Source organism: Somniosus microcephalus, chromosome 2 (genome assembly GCF_052327205.1).
Source record: "Somniosus microcephalus isolate GS21.2 chromosome 2, FLI_Smic_1.0, whole genome shotgun sequence".
NCBI classification, from domain to species: Eukaryota; Metazoa; Chordata; class Chondrichthyes; order Squaliformes; family Somniosidae; genus Somniosus; species Somniosus microcephalus.
In genome coordinates, this window is record NC_140988.1 from 61436322 (window position 1) to 61458925 (window position 22604).

The following is a 22604-nucleotide window of genomic DNA, read 5'->3' on the forward strand; positions in this document are numbered from 1 at the left end:
GAAGACTAGGAGGATCAACGTGAGGCTGTAGGGTTAGTGCAGGAGGGAAGGGTTCACATTGCTGTGGCATTGTAGTGAAAAAGAGAGGCAGGGGTGGCAGCGTTAGCAAAGGATTCTATCAAATTGCTAGATTGTAAGGATGACCTAGGGGGAATGCATTAAGGTAGAATCCATATGGATAGAATTTAGAAATAGGAATGGAAATGGGGTACAATTCTCAGCATGCATTACAGGGGATGAGCAAGAGGTGGCGATCATTAGACACTGCACTGAGATATGCAAGAACAGAGCAATAATATTACGTGATTTTAACTATCCCAAGATAGACTGGAGTAAAGGTAATGCATGTGGTCAAACAGGAGAAAACTTTTTAGAATGCATCCAAGACTGTTTCTTGAATCAGCATGTTTCTAGTCCAGCAAGAAAATAATCCTTGCTTGATTTATTTCTGAGAAATGAAATGGGGCAAATAATTGACAACAGGAAATAGTGACCACAACATAGTTATGTTGAAATGTAAGGTCAGAAAAGTCAAAGATAAGGCTGTTGGACTGGAAAAAAGCAAAGTTCATCTGAGAAGAAAAAGGGATCTGGCCCAAATTAATTAGGCAGAAAAAATGAGCAAACAGGTCGACTGGTCAACAGTGAGAACTATTCAAATATGAAATGGATAGAGCAGAAAATAAATATATTCCGATAAGGTATAAAGGGAATGATCAAAGAATGGAGTTTCACTGATAGAGAGATTAAAATGAATCTTAAAAGAGAGGCATATGATAAAATTAAGGTTAACAATACTGAAGCAAATAATGAAGAATACAGACGGTATAGTGGGGACGTGAGAAGATTAGATGCAAGAGAATATTAAAAAAAGGCTAGCATATTAAAAAAAGGCTGCCATCAACTTTGGGGAATCATGGGGCCATCAACTTAAAATTGTCACTGGAAAAGTCTGGAGAGGGGCTAGGAGAAGTTGTTCACACAGCAGGTTTGCCACCATCGTGGTTGAGACAGAGACCATTGCATCTTTTACAGGAAAATTGGATAAATATTTGAAGAGAAGCAAGATAGAGCTATGAAGAGATGACAGTGGGATTAGCTTTGGAATAAAAACAGAAGATGCTGGAAATTCAGCAAGCTAAGCAGCATGTGGAGATAGAAAGAGAGTTAATGTTTCAGGTCGATGACCTTCCATCATAACACATTTAGTTTTGGATTGATGCAACCAAGAGCCACACAGACATGATGGGCCAAATGGCTTCCTTCTGTGCTGTAAACATCTTTCGTTCTAGTCCAAACAGTATTACATATATTTTGCTTTTAACAATACTGTACCACATATATTCCAGTCCTAACAGTGTTACATATATTCCAGTCCTTACAGCATCATATAAAATTACACAGGAGGGAATTTTAACCTAAAAAAAACACGAGTGGGTTTGGGGAAGTTCCAATGGAAACGAAAACTGGGATTCCTGACCTGATCCCACCCACTTCCAGTTTTAACGGAGGGGGGCGTGCAGGCGACCAACCTGCTCCCAGTGAGTGGTACATCAATTTAAATATTAGAATGAGGCTGGAAGCCTCTTTTAACCTCCATCTTGTTTTTAACTGCACATGGATGGGTTTCACACAATTTGTGAAACACGGCAGTTAAAGCAAGACGGGGACTGCTGGATCCAAGAGGTAAGTGCCTTTAGACCGACCTCCTGGATTCCTGCCTAATCCACCCCGTGAGATTGGAGTGCCCCCCACGAGGCCTACGATCACTTCCCCATACCTCTCCCCCCACCCCTCCACCACCACCCCCCCCCCACCTCCCCAACGATGATATTGAGGCAGGCCTTGATCCCCCAGTGGATGGCCCCGATCCTCTCTCACCGCGCCGCCCCCAATCCTTTTAACGGCACAGCCCAACCCCCGATCGCTGGCCGACTTCTCCCGACCCCAGGCCAAGGTTCTCCCCACCCCTCCCCCGATTGATTGCCTGGCCCTGATCCCCAGTCTTCTCTTCCCCCCGATTAACTCCCTGGCCCTGATCCCCAGTCTTCTCTTCCCCCCGATTGACTCCCTGGTCCTGATCCTCAGTCTTCTCTCTTCCCCCGCCCCCGCCACCCCCGATCCATTTAACGGCCCTGCCCAGCCCTCACGCAAACCCTCCCTCCCTCCGTGCGACCGCAGACCTATTTGCCCGCAGCCAGCCAGCCTCTCAATCTCAAGTCCCCAACCTGCCTTCCTCCAGAAAACTCCGGCCATAGAATCTACAGCACAGAAACAGGTAATTTGGCCCAGCTGGTCTATGCTGGTGTTCATACTCCACACAAGCCTTCGCCCACACTAATTGAATCCTCCCACCCCGCCCCTGTATCTCTCTACTCCTTTCTCCCTCATGTACGCATCAATTTTATCTGCTTCAACCATTCCATGTGGCAGCGAGCTCCAGAATTTCACTACTCTGTGTAAAGAAAAAAGAATGAGGAAGACTATATCTGATAGTTCTCCAATAAACAGCAATTGGCTTCATCGTCCATATTCTTGCTGGCCTACACCGACTCCCAAGTCTCCCAAAAAGAAAGACTTGCATTTATATCACACCTTTCAATATGAAGTGTAGAAGAGCATGCCAGGGGCAGCACCAGGCATACCTAAAAATGAGGTGCCAACCTGGGGAAGCTGCAACACAGGACTACAGGAAACTTTGTGATATCCGGCACCGACGGGACCGAGCTGTTGCCGTCCCATCAAAACTGCCGGACAAACCAGCGCTAACATTGAAACATACTGGCAACAAACCCTGTTGCTTACAGCTTCTAAACAGTCGGCCATACCTTGCAAGTGTCTCTGTAGCTTAGCAACAGCTTCAGCTAGACGTTGCAGAGCCTGACTGGTGAAAAAAAAGCAACAAAAAGAAAAAGAACTTACTGAACCGACTCCTGAATTTTGCCGGTGGATCGAGCATTCTGGACAGTTAACCTCCGGATAAACCAAAGTTTCCTGTATATGCATGCTAAAAAGCGTAAGCAGCATGCTATAGACAGGGCTAAGTGATCCCACAATCAACGAATCAGATCAAAGCTCTGCTGTCCTGCCACATCCAGTCGTGAATAGTGGTGGACCATTAAACAACTAACGGGAGGAGGAGGCTCCATGAATATCCCCACCCTCAATAAAGCTGCAGCCCAGCACGCGAGTGCAAAAGACAAGGCTGAAGCGTTTGCAACTATCTTCAGCCAGAAATGCCGAGTGGTCGATCCATATCGGCCTCCTCCTGAGGTCCCCACCATCACAGAAGCCAGTCTTCAGCCAATTCAATTCACTCCACGTGATATCAAGAAATGGCTGAACGCACTGGATACAGCAAAGGCTATGGGCCCCGACAATATCCCGGCTATCGTGCTGAAGACTTGTGCTCCAGAACTAGCCGCGCCTCTAGCCAAGCTGTTCCAGTACAGCTACAACACTGGCATCTACCCGACAATGCGGAAAACTGCCCAGGCATGTCCTGTCCACAAAAAGCAGGACAAATCCAACCTGGCCAATTACCACCCCATCAGTCTACTCAATCATCAGCAAAGTGATGGAAGATGTCGTCGACAGTGCTATCAAGCGGCACTTACTCACCATAACCTGCTCACGGACGCCAAGTTTGGGTTCTGCCAAGACCACTCGGCTCTCAACCTCATTGCAGCCTTGGTCCAAACATGGACAAAGGAGCCGAATTCCAGAGGTGAGGTGAAAGTGACTGCTCTTGACATCAAGGCAGCATTTGACCGAGTGCGGCATCAAGGAGCCCTAGTAAAACTGAAATCAATGGGAATCGGCGGGGGGGGGGGGGGGGGGGGGGGGGAACGCTCCACTGGCTGGAGTCATAGCTAGCACAAAGGAAGATGGTTGTGGTGGTTGAAGGTCAATCATCACAGCCCCAGGATATCGCTGCAGGAGTTCCTCAGGGCAGTGTCCTAGGCCCAACCATCTTCAGCTGCTTCATCAATGACCTTCCCTCCAACATAATGTCAGAAATGGGGATGTTCGCTGATGACTGCACAGTGTTCAGTTCCATTCACAACTCCTCAGATAATGAAGCAGTCCATGCCCGCATGCAACAAGACCTGGACGACGTTCAGGCTTGGGCTGATAAGTGGCAGGTAACATTCGCATCACACAAATGCCAGGCAATGACTGTCTCCAACAAGCGAGAGTCTAACCTCCTCCCCTTGACATTCAACGGTATTACCATTGCCGAATCCCCCACCATCAACATCCTGGGGGTCACCACTGACCAGAAACTTAACTGGACCAGCCACATAAATGCTGTGGAAACAAGAGCAGGTCAGAGGCTAGGCATTCTGTGGCAAGTGTCCACCTCCTAACTCCCCAAAGCCTTTCCACCATCTACAAGGCACAAGTAAGGAGTGCGATGGAATACTCTCCACTTGCCTGGATGAGTGTAGCTCCAACAACACTCAAGAAGCTCGACACCATCCAGGACAAAGCAGCCCGCTTGATTCGCACCACATCCACCACCTTAAACATTCACTCCCGCCACCACCGGCGTACTGTGGCTGCAGTGTGTACCATCTACAAGATGCACTGCAGCAACTTGTCAAGGCTTCTTTGGCAGCATCTCCCAAACCCGCGACCTATTCCACCTGGAAGGACAAGGGCAACAGGCGCATGGGAACACCACCATCTCCAAGTTCCCCTCCAAGTCACACACCATCCTGACTTAGAAGTATATCGCTGATCTTTTATCGTCACTGGGTCAAAATCCTGGAACTCCCTCCCTAATAGTGCTGTGGGAGTACCTTCACCACACGGACTGCAGCGGTTCAAGAAGGCAGCTCACCACCACCTTTTCAAGGGCAATTAGGGATGGGTAATAAATATTGGCCTTGCCTGCGACACCCACATCCCAGAGACACCCACATCCCAGAAACAAATAAAAAAAAAAAAAACCTCAGGACGTCCCAAAGCGCTTTACAGCCAATTAAGTTTTTTTGAAGTCTAGTCACTATTGTAATGTAGGAAACACAGCAGCCAATTTGGTCACAGCACTATCCCACAAACAGCAATGTGATAATGACAAGATAATCTGCTTTTATGTGTTGGTTGAGGGATAAATATTTGCCAGGACACCCGGGAGAACTCCCCTGCTCGTCTTCAAAATAGTGCCAAGGGATCTTTTGCGTCCACCTGAGAGGGCAGACGGGGCCTCAAATTTAAAAGCCTTCAGCTGTCTAGGTCCTACACTCTAACTCCCTCCCTAACCCCCCAGCCTCTCTCTCTTCCTTTAAGGCCCTTCTTAAAACCCATGTCTCCTGCTTTGTCTCGGCATCCATTTTTGTCTCTGTGAAGTACCCTGGAACAATTTCTATGTTAAAGCCGCTATATAAATGCAAGTTGTTTTTGCGCATCCCACCTTGGGTGTGGATTTCTCAAAAGGTGATTTTCCCAATGGATAACAGCAATTCCTATGTGTATGTGGAAGTTTAGCAAATGAGAATGTTCATTACTAATATAGAAAAAGTTACCGACCTTAAACATAGGAACAGAAAGCTGATCAAATGAAGAGCTCTCTTCACTGGTTGGTGTATCAAGGTCCAAAGGGCGATGCAGTGAAGATTTTGATGTTCTCTTGTTTGTTGGCTGTTTTACTGACCAGTTGGACACCTGCAGCTGTGTAAGGTAATTTTGGTAACAAGACATCACAATCTGCTGACTCGATAGTGGTCTGCTATCCACAGCTTTTTCTCCTTCTACAGTGTATATATGGTCAGTTGACTCCTCTTCCCCTTCAAGAGCTGATACAAAAGAGGCCTGAGAGGCATGAGCTTTTATAGGATAATTTTTCAGCTCTTGGACATCTCCATTGACAGAACTAATTAATGGCCCCTCTACACTATGATAAATTGTACTCCTGCTATAGTCAACTGCTTGAGTACGACGCCTCTTCTTCCTTCCTGGGTAGGTTCCTGGACCTTCATCACTACTGACTGGATCGAAGTCCTCAGCTGCTGAAAAGTATGCCTCACTGTCAACCACAGATATGCTGGAATCGACTGATCGATACTGATGGAAAGTGTTAGAATCTGCTGACGGAGTGAAGGGGAAGGATCCAAAGCTCCTCCTCTGACGAGGAGAATCCAAAACATTCTCATCACTGCGGGACACTTCGCTGGTGAATTGCACACCCATTGCTGCAGGCTGCCGCTCACCAAAAATGGCTGCTGATAAACTTTTCGTACTCCCAAGCCGCGTGGAAGAGACAGAGGCCTGTCGTTTCAAAGGCGAACGGACTAAAGATCGATCTTGATTATTAGGAGAAACTGGGGTCCTTCCTGAAACATCTGTTGGACCACTAAAAAAAAAAAAAAGATTTTTTTTTTAACAAAAGTGCCTTTCCGGTTTTTGTGCTTGCTTTTTTCACCAATTCTCTAACCAAAAAGATAGGCAAGCAGCCTGTAACCAAGAAACAAGTGCACAACAGCCCCAATGCTTTTAATTTTCTTATTCTCCCTTGTGAACAGGAGAGTTTAGACCCTGCCTAAAATCTCTCCATGCGCTGGCAAGGTTGGCATCAGGAGCTTGCCATATCAGGAGTCATAGGTATTAAACAGCATTCAATTACTCATGGCACAATACCAAATGAATAACACATTACAATTGTTCAGTCTTGGAAAATTCAATATACTGTAATATATATAATTCAGATCTTTAATACAGATAGATCTACAGTTTATAAATAAAATCAACTTACTTTCCATTAGTTTCTTCTGTGTTTGAGCTTAAAACAGGACTATGCATCTGTATAACGCTGTCATCAGGATTAGAGGAAGGGCTGTTTTTTTCACTTGCCAACAGAGGGAGTGCAGCAGTAGAGCTACTGTTTTCTTCAGAAGAGGATGTTGAACTGTGAGATCGCAAAGGGACCTGCAAACTGTGGTACTGGTTCTTCCTTTCCGAATCAGTTCCCAGTGATCTGGAGTCCCATTCTTTTCTTTTTGTCCCATTTGTCTTGCCTAAATAACCAGAATACAGGCATTGTCAACACAAATAATTTCTTCTATTACTTTCCCATTGTCGGATATTTCAATTTAAAATCACAATGCTAAAAAAAACTCTTTTGTACAAGAAGCGATGAAGACTTGTAAAATGCACAAGTGCAAACAATTATAAAGCATTATACTGCACACACTATATTAAGATTATCTTATTTTAATGCATCAAACTAAGTAAGGAAACTTGGAAGAGATTTAAATGGGGAGAGATTACAAAATGCTAAGGCACAGAGGGATCTGGGAGTCCTTGTACATGAATCACAAAAAGTTAGCATGCAGGTACAGCAAGTAATTAGGAAGGCAAATGGAGTATTGGCCTTTATTGCAAAGGGAATGGAGTACAAAAGTAGGAAGTCCTGTTACAACTGTACAGGGCGTTGGTGAGAGCACACCTGGAGTACTACGTACAGTTTTGGTCTCCTTATTCAAGGAAGGATATACTTGCATTGGAGGCAGTTCAGAGAAGGTTCACGAGGTTGATTCCGGAGATGAAGGGGTTGTCTTATGAAGAAAGGTTGAGCAGGTTGGGCCTATACTCATTGGAGTTTAGAAGAATGAGAGGGGATCTTATTGAAACATATAAGATTCTGAAGGGGCTTGATAGGGTAGATGCTGAGAGGATGTTTCCCCTCGTGGGGGAATCTAGAACTAGGGGGCATAATTTTCGAATAAAGGGGCACCATTTAAATCGGAAATAAGGAGAAATTTCTTCTCTCAAAGGGTCGTGAATCTTTGGAATTCTCTTCCCCAGAGAGCTGTGGAGGCTGAGTCATCACTGAATATATTTAAGGTGGAGATAGACAGATTTTTGAAAGGTAAGGGAGTCAAGGGTTGTGGGGAGCGGGCAGGGAAGTGGAGTTGAGGCCAAGATCAGATCAGCCATGATCTTATTGAATGGCGGAGCAGGCTCGAGGAGCCGAATGGCCTACTCCTGCTCCTATGTCTTATGTCTTATGAAAGACATAGGCCCATAATTTCGATCATCGGCAAAGCCGAGGCCTTTGCTGATGGCCCTGAAAAAAGCTGCCCACAGATCTTGCGATCTCTGTGGCAAAAAATGTGCCTTTTTCAACGTTCAATTGATTTCAGCGGTCTGTCAAGAGAATCCGTAATGCGATATTGCTTTGACATCATCAAGCTATCTAAGTTAGCCAATCATATTACAGAATTCTCAGGCAGGAAACCAGGAAATGAGAAGCTGCTTTTAAGAACGTAAGAACATAAGAAATAGGAGCAGGAATAGGCCACTTGGCCCCTCGAGCCTGATCCGCCATTCAAAAAGATCATGGCTGGTCTTGGGCTCAAAGCCACTTCCCTGCCCGCTCCCCACAACCCTTCACTCCCTTATCTTGCAAAAATCTGTCTATCTCCACCTTAAATGTACTTAATGACCCAGCCTCCACAGCTCTCTGGGTCAGAGAATTCCACAGATTTACGACCATCTGAGAGAAGAAATTCCTCATCTCAGTTCTAAAAGGGCGACCCCGCGTTCTGGATTTCCCCATGAGGGGAACATCCTCTCTACATCTACTTTGTCGTGCCCCCTCAGTATCTTATATGTTTCAATAAGATCACCTCTCATTCTTTTAAATTCCAATGAGTATAGGCCCAGCCTGCTCAACCTTTCCTCATAAGTCAAACCCCTCATCTCTGGAATTAACCGAGTGAATTGTCTCTGAACTGCCTCCAATACAAGTATATCCTTCCTTAAATAAGGAGACCAAAACTATACGCAATACTCAAGGTGTAGTCTCACCAATACCCTGTACAGTTGTAGCAGGACTTCCCTGCTTTTATACTCCAACTCCTTTGAAATAAAAGCCAACATTCTATTTGTCTTTTTGATTACTTGCTGTATCTGCATGCTAACTGTTTGTGTTTCATGCACAAGGACCCCCAGGTCCCTCTGAACTGTAGTATTTTGTAATCTCTCTCTATTTAAATAATAATTTGCTTTTTTATTTTTCCTGCCAAAGTGTATAACCTCGCACTTTCCCACATTATACTCCATCTGCCAAATGTTTGCCCACTCACTTAGCCTGTCTATATCCCTTTGCAGATTCTTTGAGTCCTCTGCACAACTTGCTTTCCCACCCATCTTTGTATCATCTGCAAACTTAGCTACATTACACTTAGTCCTTTCATCCAAGTCATTAATATAGATTGTAAATATTTGAGGCCCCAGCACCGATCCCTGTGGCACCCCACTAGTTACCGTTTGCCAACCGGAAAATGACCCATTGATCCCGACTCTCTGCTTTCTGTTAGTTAGCCAATTCTCTATCCATGCTAATATATTACCCCCTACTCCGTGAGCTCTTATCTTATGCAGTAACCTTTTATGTGGCACCTTATCGAATGCCTTCTGGAAATCCAATTACACCACATCTACTGGTTCACCTTTGTCCACCCTGCTCGTTACCTCCTCAAGGAACTCCAGCAAGTTTGTTAAACATGATTTCCCTTTCATAAAAACATGCTGACTCTGCTTGACTGCATTATGATTTTCCAAATGCCCTGCTACTGCTTCCTTAATGAAGGACTCCAGCATTTTCCCAATGACAAGTGTTAGGCTAACTGGTCTATAGTTTCCTGCTTTCTGTCTCCCTCCTTTCTTAAATAGGGGTGTTACATTTTATCTGGACTTTTAAAAAATATTACAGAATGAAATAAAGATTGGGACCCTCACATGGGGATACGGTAGAATCTGAAATATCATGTACAAACTTCAAAAACATTTTTTAAGTTTTTTAAAATTGTAATTTTTTAATCATAATGGAGAAATTTGACACTCCACAAAATTAAAAATTCATTTTTCAGGGCCAGAACATTTGTTTACCAGTCAATAAACTGTTAAAACCCCAGCTGAACCTATTTCAACAAGGCTCAACATTTAATGGGGTATTTAACAGCAACATTACCACAGAAAAGAACACATTTTCATCAGTTTCACGGATTACACTAATTGATGGCTGTGGGGGGCAGTCCACAGTGCAGCCAGTGTCAAAGCAGTGAACGACTGACCACAACTTCAGAATTTCCGTGGTTAGATGCGCATGCGCTACATCCTGAAGTTGCAGTCAGTTTCAAAAGGGTAATAACGGCGAATGTTGTTAGTTTGCCATTATTACCATCGCAAGTTCCGGCCCATTAACTTTAGGTGGATATTCCTGGAAATCATGAAAAAATATTTTACATTATATGCAGAAAGTTACCATCTGCGGACTTTGAAATGTCCTTGGTGATAATCCATTCATTTGGGCGCAGCAGTGACTGCCCATAGAACATCTCTGATTCTGTGTTTATAGTAGAGAAAGCAGAGCTGGTGGACGGGGTCATTTCATCCAGTTTGAAGAAGTCCAGTCCTGAGGCCATGCCTGCATAGAACTTACAACCACTAAGGCACCCACATTTGTTCTTGCCTCGTTTATTTTTGACATCATCATCTGGCCAGAGAAACCATAGCCTATATGAAAGAATCCACAACGTCAGTTTAAGATAAAGAAACCATAATAGTAATCTACAGTCAAATCATCACATGTTCAATTTGAAGCAACAGTGCAACTTTCACCTGCAAAATATGCTGAGTGAAAGGTAATCAGGGAGAAAAAGATCACGTTTGACTGTTTTGGCCATTGGTGGAGCAAAGTGCTAAACACGCGATAAACGAGCACCTTTAAACTCACTGCTACCATTACATTATGGATGTGAGTGTTCATTTTGATTCTTACCACATTCTGGTTTTCTTCTACACTAACCTGAGTTTTACGCTACCAGCATCATATCAAAGATAAAAAGGTAAGATAATATTTACATCCCTGACACAACTCTTCCATCAACCATCTCACAAGATTGGTAGGAGTCATATCACTGGCAGTTTAACTTCATTTTTTCTTTCCTTCAATTTGACTCATTCAAGCAGTCTGGTTCCACAGCTGATGGGCACTCTTCAGTACCTCACCAACATGGCCATTCTTCAGATGAACCTAGACTGTGAGCACAGAAACGCAATTCAAAAGGAGAGGCATTTGATCTTGTCCTCATATGGCTACACACACATTTCCAGAAGAGTTCACCAGATAGCAATCAGCAACAGGAACTGAAGGGGTTAAAATGAACCCTCTCAGAATTCAGACAGCCGAGGTAACCACTAATTAAGTGATGCCAGCAGAATTAAAATCAGAACAAAGGAGTGGGGTCATGTGAAAATGAACGAGAGCCAAAAGAAACCAGGTGGCGATAAGAAGTCTCATACTAACAACTTTTTTATGTGAAAAACAAAGATAAGATAGTACAGACTGGAAAAAATGCTACTCTCGCTAGTCTTGCACAAAGGACAGTGTGTAGAGAAACTTTGATAAGAAATGTGCTGCTTTAGCTAAAAATTGTAGACAGCAGAATATAGGGGTCATGGGAATTTGACCTGTGACCAAAGGCATAGTAAGATGTAACTAACCTTTCCTAATACTGAAAAGAATAAATAAGCCATATGTGATCAGGTGATTATTGTAATACAATGTGATTGGATGAAAATAGAATAAAAAGCTGTACCAACCAAGAGAGAACGAGAAGGGTGTCACTAGACCGCGGGGTCTATGACCTTCTCCCAGAACGTTCTGTTAATAAACTGTGTACTTTCACTTTTACTTTAAGACAGACTCGAGTGAATTTATTTTTCACCAACAGGAACCTTAGCTGATTTTTCTCCACCATCTCAAATCCACAGTGACTAAGATCAATTAACTGAACAAAACCCAAGATTTTCAACTACTCTTTACCTCATTTTTAAAATTTTTTTTTTTACATATTCTCAGTTGGAGATTTTGCACTGGTCCTCTGCCAACTGAAGTTTTTTTCTTGCCACCCATAACCTTGTGAAATACTGGGTATAAGAAGCACATTTTTTGTAAACCAAAGAGCTTCTGCAACAAGATCACACTGCAAGAGGGATAGGCTGTTTCATTTAGATTTGCAAGTTGTACACAGTTGTATTATATAATCAGAATTAGACAATGCATAGGAATTCCAGGGCGGAATCTCACCCCGAACTGGAAAATTTCATCAACTTTGCTTTCAATTTCCACTCTTCCCTTATCTTCACACGGTCCATCTCAGACTCTTCCCTTCATCAACTTCTCCATCTCTATTTTTGGGGATAGGCTGTTGACCAATATCTACTATAACTTCAAGGGTTAAGTTACGAGGAGAAATTACACAAATTAGGGTTGTATTCCTCAGAATTTAGAAGGTTAAGGGGTGATCTGATCGAAGTTAGGGAACAAATAGGGTAGATAGAGAGACGCTATTTCCGCTGGTTGGAGATTCTAGGACTGGGGGCCTGGTCTAAAAATCAGAGCTAGATCTTTCAGGAGTGAAATTAGGAAACACTCTACACAAGGGGTGGTAGAAGTTTGGAACTCTCTTCTGCAAACGGCAATTGATGCTAGATCAATTGTTAATTTCAAATCGGAGATTGATAGCTTTCTGTTAACCAAAGGTATTCAGGGATATGGGCCAAAGGCGGGTATATGGGGTTAGGTCACAGATCAGCCATGATATCACTGAATGGCGGAGCAGGCTCGAGGGGCTGAATGGCCTACTCCTGTTCCCATGTTTCTATAAGCCCACCGATTCCCACAGCTACCTTGACTGCACTTCCTCCCAACCAGGTTCTTGCAAAGACTCCATTCCATTCTCCCAGTTTCTCAATCTCTGTCGCATTTAGGGACCTTTAGGGAAGAGTGACCATAATATGATAGAATTTTATATTGAGTTTGAAAGTGATTTCGTTAAATCCGAAACTAGGGTCTTAAATTTAAATAAAGCAAATTACGTAGGTATGAGGGATGAGTTGGCTATGGTAGATTGGGAAACTACATTAAAAGGTATGATGGTAGACAAGCAATGGCTAGCATTTAAAGAATTAATGCATAATTTACAACAAATATACATTCCTTTAAGGAACAAAAAACCCACAGGAAAAGTGGTCCCACCGTAGCTAACAAGTGTAGTTAAAGACAGTATTAGATCAAAGGAAGAGGCTTATAATGTTGCCAAAAAGAGCAGTAAGCCTGAGGATTGGGAGGATTTTAGAATTCAGCAAAGGAGGACCAAGAAATGGATAAAGAAAGGGAAAATAGAATATGAGAGTAAACTAGCGAGAGACATAAAAACAGACTGTAAAAGCTTCTATAGCTATGTAAAAGGAAAGGATTAGCGTAAGTAAATGAGGGTCCCTTACAGGCTGAGACTGGAGAAATTATAATGGGTAATAAGGAAATGGCAGAGAAATTAAACAAATACTTTGTGCCTGCCTTCACGAAAGAAGACGCAAAAAACTTCCCGGAAATAGTGGAGAACCAAGGCTTTGGTGAAAATACGGAACTGAAAGAAATTAGTATTAGTAAAAAAATAGTACTGGAGAAATTAATGGGACTGAAAGCTGATAAATCCCCTGGACCTGATGGCCTACATACTAGGGTTTTGAAAGATGCAGCTATAGAGATAGTGGATGCATTGGTTGTCATTTTCCAAAATTCTATTGATTCTAGAACGGTTCCCGCGGATTGGAAGGTGGCAAATGTAACCCCACTATTTAAGAAAGGAGGGAGAGAGAAAACGGGGAACTACAGACCAGTTAGCCTGACATCAGTAGTAGGGAAAATGCTAGAACCTATTATTAAGGACAGGGCACTTAGAAAATAATAATAGCACTGGACAGAGTCAACATGGATTAATGAAAAGGAAATAGTGTTTGACAAATCTGTTTAGAGGTTTTTTAGGTTGTAACTAGCAGAATAGATAAGGGGGGACCAGTGGATGTGGTATATTTGGATTTTCAGAAGGCATTCGATAAGATGCCACATAGGAGGTTATTAAACAAAATTAGGGCTCATGGGATATGGGGTAATATACTAGCATGGATTGAGGATTGGTTAACGGAGAGAAAACAGAGAGTAGGAATAAAAAGGTCATTTTTGGGTTGGCAGGCTGCAACTAGTGGGGTACCGCAAGGATCAGTGCTTGGGCCTCAGCTATTTAATCTACATCAATGATTTGGATGAGGGGACCAAATGTAATATATCCAAGTTTGCTGATGATACAAAGCTACGTGGGAATGTAAGTTGTGAGGAGGATGCAAGGAGGCTTCAAGGGGATAAAGACAAGCTAAGTGCGTGGGCAAGAACATGGCAAATGGAATATAATATGGAGAAATGTGAAGTTATCCACTTTGGTAGGAAAAATAGAAAAGCAGAGTATTTTTTAAATGGTGCGTGATTGGGAAATATTGGTGTTCAGAGGGACCTTGGTGTCCTTGTACAGAAATCACTGAAAGTTAACATGCAGGTAAAGCAAGCAATTAGGAAAGCAAATGGTTGGCCTTTATTACAAGAGGATTTGACTATAAGAGTAAAGATGTCTTACTGCAATTATACCGGGCCCTGGTGGGACCACACCTGGAATATTGTGTATAGTTTTGGTCTTCTTACCTAAGGAAGGATATACTTGCCATAGTAGTAGGAGTGCAACAAAGGTTCATGAGACTGGTTCCTGGGATGGGGAATTGTCCTCTGAGGAGAGATTAAGTAGACTAGGCCTATATTCTCTGAAGCTTAGAAGAATGAGGTGATCTCATTGAAATATACAAAATTCTTACAGGGCTTGACAGGGTAGATGCAGGGAGGATGTTTCCCCTGGCTGGGGAGTCTAGAACCAGGGGTCACAGTCTCAGAATAAGAGGTCAGCCATTTAGGACTGAGATGAGGAGAAATTTCCTCACTCAGAGGGTGGTGAATCTTTGGAATTCTCTACCCCAGAGGGCTGTAGGGCTGTGGAGGCTCAGTCGCTGTGTATATTCAAGACAGAGATCGATAGATTTTTGAATATTAAGGGAATCCAGGGATATGGGGATAGTGCAGGAAAGTGGAGATGAGGTAGATCAGCCATGATCTTATTGAATGGCGGGGCAGCACAAAGGGCCAAATGGCCTACTCCTGCTCCTATTTCTTATGTTCTTATGCATCTGTTCTGACAATGCCACCTTCCATACTAGTGCTTCCGATAGATCTATCTTTTTCTTCAACTGAGAATTTCCCTCCACCGTGGTTGAGAGGGTCCGCAACTGTGTCCATTCTATCTCCCACGTCTGCTCTCACCCCTTCCCCTCCTTCCAAGAACCACAATAAGGTTCCCCTTATCCTCACCTTCCACCCCACCAGCCCCCACATTCAACGGATCATCTTCCGCCATTTCCACCACCTCCAGCGTGATCCCACCACCAAACACATCTTCCCCTCCCCTCCCCTTTCAGCACTCCAAAGGGACGGTTCCCTCCACCACTTCTTGGTCCCCTCCACCACTTCTTGGTCCACTCTTCAATCACCCTCAACACCCACTCACCTTCCCAATGCACCTGCCCTTTCACCTCCTCTCTTCCCACTGTCCAAGACCCCAAAACACTCCTTCCAGGTGAAACTGCCATTTACTTGTACTTATTTCAATTTAGTATACTGTATTCACTGCTCACAATACGGTCTCCTCTGCACTGGGGAGACCAAATGCACATTGGGTGTTCGCTTTGCAAATCTATAATAAGAGTCTGGAGCATGTTATGAGGTAGTAACTCATTAAGACACTGAAATATCATCAACCATGAATGTTATCTAGCTTATCATTGTTTTATAACTGCTGCCTTGGAACACATTTTAAAATGCATTCTTCCTTATAAAGTAAAAAAAAAATAGCAATTTTACTGTTTCCCTTTTTGTTCCTGGCAGGTTGTAATGCCACATAGTGACAAATGGTCGCTCCAGTTGGTGTATCAAGTAATGAGTTAATATGGGACATTTTGTCATATGATCAGGCCATAAATTGTATTGGGATTTTTTTTACTGTCTGGTACAGAGGAAGATCATAGCTTCTACATACAAATATAAGTATGTGGTACCTTTTAGTTCGGTTATCATGCGTTTCCAAGAATTGTCTCTGCACTTCATGTTTTGCAGGATGGTCTGCAGCCAAAGCCACGTCTGCAGTGATTAATCCAAAATTTATTGAACCAGCTTCAAGCCAATATGATCGACGGAGTACAGTAGGCTGAATTCCAAGCCTACAGTTTTCAAATTGTTCAATATATTGCCTCAGCTGAACATCTTGCATAACAGCACTTACTCCTTCTCCAACTGCTTGGTTATGAAGATTACAAGTAGCAATGCGAATGGCCCCTATCTAGAATATAAAATATATGTTAAAAATTAAAAGCATCTGTGCAAGTACCTTATCTTATACAGTAAAATAATCAAATTATCATGAATATACATTACAAAAAGGTTTGTTCTTTTATCTAGAGCGCATCTAAACAAACACAGTCGTATGCAATTTTATTTTATAGGTGTTTAGAAGCCTAATATTTATCAGGTGTGTCCTCTGCAGCACCTACGAGAAAATGGATTCTATGAAAGTAAAAGAAAACGCCCTGGGGACTTGTAATACAAGTTACAAGATCACAGTACAAAATCTTAATTACAGATATTATTAGTGTAACAGCAGGATTCTGTGCCTATGATCCTATGTACACTGAGTTTCTATGATCACAGCTGTGCCAGGAAGGCTCTTTTCAACTGCAAGCAAATAGTATGAAGCAGGGAGAGCAATAAACCCAATGGTGATTCACACAGCTACTAAAAGCTGATTTCAGAAAATCAATGTCAGAGGTGATGGGTGACGAGAAGAGACACAAACAAGGGAGCAAGATGAAACACTTAAAAAGTCAGAGAGTTAAGCTCCCAATAATAATCTATTATATAATAAAAATGCTGATTGGTGTGTAACATTCCATTTTGAAATGCATGAATTCCTATGTCAGGTTCTGTGTATGAAAAAAACATTATAAAATTATCAACATTTACCTGCAGTACTGGATACACCTGTAGGTGGTACTGTGCATTGTCAATTTCCATTTTAAATGAGTCATGGTAACGTTTGATATAAAAACTTTTGTAAATCATCCTGCACTTATGCACACTGATGACTGTGCAATAGATTGAGACTTCCAGTAATTATCAGGTTTTTGATTATCGTGTAGACTTCAGAAAGTGCAGTGCTAAAGGGAAACGTGCTGCAACTCCCCCTTCATAAAACTTCAATCCCTCAACATGCAAAGCATAAATGCTTATGATCCATCCTGGATCTCACTTGTATTCTTAATCTCCCCTCCCCCTTCATAATACCCATTCACTGCCTGCATCTCCGCCTCTATGCACGTGTAAACAATCCTCAGCGGCTGATTCTGCAACTTGTTCATACCATACATGTTAAAAAGAAATAGAAATGCAATCCCGGCCCCAAAAATCTCTAACTGTGATGAACAGCAATGTGCTCTTGGGAATGCCACTCCACCTAAGCAACATTTTAGCTGCGAGTATCCCACCTGCCACTCCTCATCGAGAAGCTTTTGGCCTTTACACTCCCCTCCCCACCTCCTCTCACCCTCCAGTCTTCCTCTTCCCTCCTTCATCTCCCTCTCTCATCTCAATCACCTCATACCCTGTTCTTCTCCCCTTCTTTCCCTATGCTCCTGTTGCTTTCCTCCCCTCCCTCACTCTCTCCCCTTCCTCTCCACTCCCATTCAGTCTCCTCCCCCCCAGGTCCAATTATCCCCCCCAAATCTCAGGATTACTCCCAGTGCCATGTGCTAGCGAGAGCAGAAATAGGAGAATAGGCCAGATGAATGCGTGGCTGGAAAGATGATGTAGGAGGGAGGGATTTAAATTCCTGAGGCATTGGAACCGATTCTGGGGAAGGTGGGACCTGTACAAGCTGGACGGGTTACACCTCGGCAGAAACGGGACCAACATCCTCGCCGGGGGGTTTGCTAGTGCTGTTGGGAAGAATTTAAACTAGTTTGTCAGGGGGCTGGGAACCTAAGTGTGGGTCCAGAACGGAGAGAAACAAAGCTGGAAGTGCAAGTTAGAAAAGTAGTCAGCAAAACTAGTAGGGAGCAGAAACAAAGGCCAACAGTAAAGAGGGTCAAAGTGCAGAAAAATATTAAACAGGCAAAGTTGAAGGCACTTTATCTAAATGCAACAAGGTGGATGAATTAATGGCACTAATAGAAGTAAATGGGTATGATGTAATTGCCATTACAGAGACATGGTTGCAGGGTAACCAAAGCTGGGAACTGAATGTTCCAGGGTACTCAACATTTAGGAAGGACAGACAAAAAGGAAAAGGAGGTGGCATAGCGCTGTTAATAAGGGATGAGATTGGTACAGTAGAGATGAAAGATCTTGGCTTGGCAGATTGTGATGTAGAACTGAAATCAGTTTGGGTGGAGCTAAGAAACAGCAAAGGGCAGAAAACATTGGTGGGCGTTGTGTATAGGCCACCAAACAGTAATGGTAATGTAGGGCACAGTATCAATCAAGAGATTAGAAGTGCATGTAACAAGGGCAATACGGTAATCATGGGGGGCTTTAATCTACATATTGACTGGGCAAACCAAATTACCACTAATGGTGCGGAGGACAAATTCTTGGAATGCATATGAGATGGTTTCCTGGATCAGTATGTGGAGGAACCAACCAGGGAACAAGCTACTCTGGATCTGGTACTGTGTAATGAGAAAGGGCTAATCAATAATCTTGCGGTAAAGGGATCTTCAGGGATAAGTGACCATAATATGATTGAATTTTGCATTAAGTTTGAGAGTGATGTAGTCCAATCCGAAACTAAGGTCTTCAATCTAAACAGCGGAAACTACAAGGGTAAGAGGGACAAATTGGCCATGGTAAATTGGAAAACTACACTAAAAAGGTATGAAGGTGGACATACAATGGCTAACATTCAAGGAAATAATGCATAATTTACAACAAACATATTCCTCTGGGGCATAAAAACCCAAAAGGAAAAGTGATCCAACCATGGCTAACAAAAGAAATTAAAGCTACTATTAAGTCAAAGGAGGAAGCTTATAAAGTTGCCAGAAAAAGCAGTCAGCCTGAGGATTGGGATCTTTTTAGAAATCAAAGGGAGACCAAGAAATTGATAAAGAAATGGAAAATGGAATATGAGCACAAACTAGCAAAAAATATAAAAACGGATTGTAAAAGCTTCTATAGGTATGTGAAAAGGAAAAGACTGGCGAAGGTACATGTAGGTCCTTTACAGTCAGAGACGGGAGAATTTATAATGGGGAATGAGAAAATGGCAGAGAAATTAAATAAATACTTTGTTTCTGTCTTCAAGGAGGAAGACACAAAAAACCTCCCAGAAATACGAGAAAACCAAGGGTGTGACGAGAATGAGGAACTTAAAGAAATTATTAGTAAAAAAAAATAGTACTAGCAAAATTAATGGGACTAAAATTCGATAAATCCCAAGGACTGGATGATCTACACCCTAGGGTTTTGAAAGAGGTGGCCATTGCAATAGTGGACGCAATGGTTGTCATCTTCCAAAATTCTAGAGATTCTGAAACGGTTCCTGCAGATTGAAAGATAGGAAATGTAACCCCGCTATTTAAGAAAGGAGGGAGAGAGAAAACAGGGAACTACAGACCTGTTAGCCTCACATCAGTAGTTGGGAAAATGCTGGAATCTATTATAAAGGATGCAATAACTGGGCACTTAGAAACTAATAGTAAGGTTGGGCAGAGTCAACACGGATTTATGAAAGGGAAATCCTGTTTGACAAACCTATTGGAGTTCTTTGAGGATGTAACTAGTGGAGTAGACAAAGGGGAACCGGTAGATGTGGTGTATTTGGATCTTCAGAAGGCCTTTGATAAGGTCCCACACAAGAGGTTGGTGGACAAAATTAGGGAATTGGGGGTAATATACTAGCATGGATTGAGAATTGGTTAACAGACAGAAAACAAAGAGTAGGGATAAATGAGTCTTTTTCAGGATGGCAGGCTGTGACTAGTGGGGTACCGCAAGGATCGGTGCTTGGGCCTCAGCTATTCACAATCCACATCAATGATATGGATCAGGGGACTAAATGTAACATTTCCAAATTTGCTGATGATACAAAGCTAGGTGGCAGTGTCATTTGCGAAGAGGCTTCAAGGGGATCTCGACAGGCAGTGAGTGGGCGAGAACATGGCAGATGGATTATAATGTGGATAAATGTGAAGTTATCCACTTTGGTAGAAAAAACAGAAAGGCAGAGTATTTCCTAAATGGTGAAAGATTGGGGAATGCAGATGCTCAAAGGGACCTGGGTGTCCTTGTACATGAGTCACTGAAAGTGAACGTGCAGGTGCAGCAAGCCATTAGGAAGGCAAATGGTATGCTGGCCTTCATTACAAGAGGATTTGAGTACAGGAGTAAAGAAGTCTTACTCCAATTATATAGGGCCTTGGTGAGACTACACCTGGAATACTGTGTACAATTTTGGTCTCCTTACCTAAGGAAGGATATGCTTGCCATAGAGGGAGTGCAACGAAGGTTCACAAGATTGATTCCTGGGATGGTGGGACTGTCGTATGAGAAGAAATTGAGTAAGCTAGGCCTGTATTCTCTTGAATTCAGAAGAATGAGAGGGGATCTCATTGAAGCATACAAAATTATTACAGGGCTTGATAGGATGGATGCTGGGAGAATGTTTCCCTTGGCTGGGGAGTCTAGAACCAGGGGCCACAGCCTCAAGATAAAGGGTAGGCCATTCAGGACTGAGATGAGAAGAAAGTTCTTCACACAGAGGGTGGTGAATCTTTGGAATTCTTTACCCCAGAGGGCTGTGGAGACTCAGTCATTGGGTATATTCAAAACAGAAGTCGATAGATTTCTGACTAGTAAGGGCATCAAGGGATATGGCGATAGGACCGGTGAAGAGAGCTGAGGCAGAAGATCAGCCATGATCTCATTGAATGGCGGAGCAGGCTTGAAGCGCCGAATGGCCTACTCCTGCTCCTATTTCTTATGTTCTTATGTAAATTCTAACCCTGCACTGACCTGAGTAATGCCCATGATCTTGCATTCCCATGCGTAACATCACAGGAGATCAACTAGTACATAAATAAATGCATGCCACCAGAACAGAAACACAAAGAATATTTGATATTCTAAAGACAGTAAAATAATATTGGTCCTTCCATAGCCACCCTGATCCTGAAGTGTGTAAAATTGCTGTACCAAAATGCATAATTATATTACAATGCTTATTTCAAATGTATGTCCCTGCAAATGAACATTACAAAATCTCAAATGGCACCGACATGTAAGCAGTGTGCAATTTTTTCTTTTGTACAAGAAATCAATACTGGCAGCAGATTACTATCAATCTAAAAAGTCAAAGAAGCACTTGTTATATCACTCTGTACGGTATCTACAGTCAATTAATGGCTGCTGCATGCAAGTGTCTCCAATTCGCTGAAAGATGGATGGGTCAGCGTTACATAGCAAGATATGGTGGTAGTGAAGGCCACGCTATATTTAGATTGTGCTCCCGGGTACAAGATCCATCATTCTAAATCAATATTGGCATAAATAGCAATACCTCTTTGATTTGAAAGTAAATCAAATAAAAACAATTACCTTTAAACTGGCTGCACAACCATGTTCAACAATAAAGAGATCTGCTCCATCAACTGCTACCCGAGTCATAGTGTATTTCAACTCTTCTGATCGCTGACATGGTCCAGGCACACTTTTCAGCTAAAGATATTGAAAAGAAAATAGAAATAAATATATGCTGAGATCAACAAATATAGACAATACAGAATTTAAGATTTGGACTATATGATAATTTTTCTATCATAATTTTCCTTCTCTGCTAACTCCTTCATTACAACCCCAGCCTGAAGCATTGTTTTACCAAGGTCAGGTGACTCTGAAGAGGCTGTCAGATCAATCTGAAATCATATTCCCTTTTCTGTCCCTTCTCCTCTCCGTTTCCAATGGAGCCACTCCAGGATGCACAGAATGCAATCAAGAATTTAGCAGCCTAGCCAAGAGGTGGTGGGTCAGGCCAGAGCCCCAACCCCACAGTCCCCCTCTCGCCCCGAGCCCAAATCTCCTAACCACCCCACAAGTCCAAGCCCAATCTCCCAAACCCCGCAGTCTTGGTCTTAATCTCCCGAAGCCCAATCACTCCACGTGTGTGCTGGCTCTTTGTGCCTGCAGTTGGGGTGGGGAGAGGTGATGTCATGGAGCAGGGGAGGGTGGGGGGGCTCCTGCGGAACAAAGTTTAAACGGCTCAGTTGCTGAGTTTTCCCGGGCTGTTTGGAGAACTCTCCCATTCCAGGACATACAGCAACCTTCAGGCACACCACAAGCAGACCATATGTTTGACACTCCTCTATTAGATAGACTGAATGAAGTCGTGTGTAAGCACACTTTCCTTTCATATATAGGACATAGGTGACAATCCAGCTCAGGTTCATTCCACTGCAAGGGTCCTCCATGAGGCAATCTCAATCGAGTCATTAATGGATGTTGGCCCACAATTCAACACCATCCAGGACAAAGCAGTTGGCTTGATCAGCAACCCTGCTACTGGATTCAATATCCATTCCCTCTACCACGAGCGCACCATGGTTGTGAT

General features: G+C 43.0%; 1 protein-coding gene across 10 annotated transcripts in view; it reads right to left on the reverse strand.

The window, feature by feature from the left end:
- The window catches only part of bltp1 (bridge-like lipid transfer protein family member 1), a 567108-nt gene that overhangs the window by 294093 nt on the left and 250411 nt on the right, over positions 1–22604 (reverse strand). For all 10 annotated transcript variants that reach the window (XM_086009761.1, XM_086009749.1, XM_086009753.1 and 7 more), the window contains 5 exons: positions 21596–21715; positions 16006–16286; positions 10274–10524; positions 6758–7019; positions 5536–6358 (listed from right to left, as the gene is read on the reverse strand). In XM_086009761.1, the coding sequence (XP_085865887.1) occupies positions 5536–6358; positions 6758–7019; positions 10274–10524; positions 16006–16286; positions 21596–21715 (1737 nt within the window). The remainder of the gene's footprint in view (positions 1–5535; positions 6359–6757; positions 7020–10273; positions 10525–16005; positions 16287–21595; positions 21716–22604) is intronic.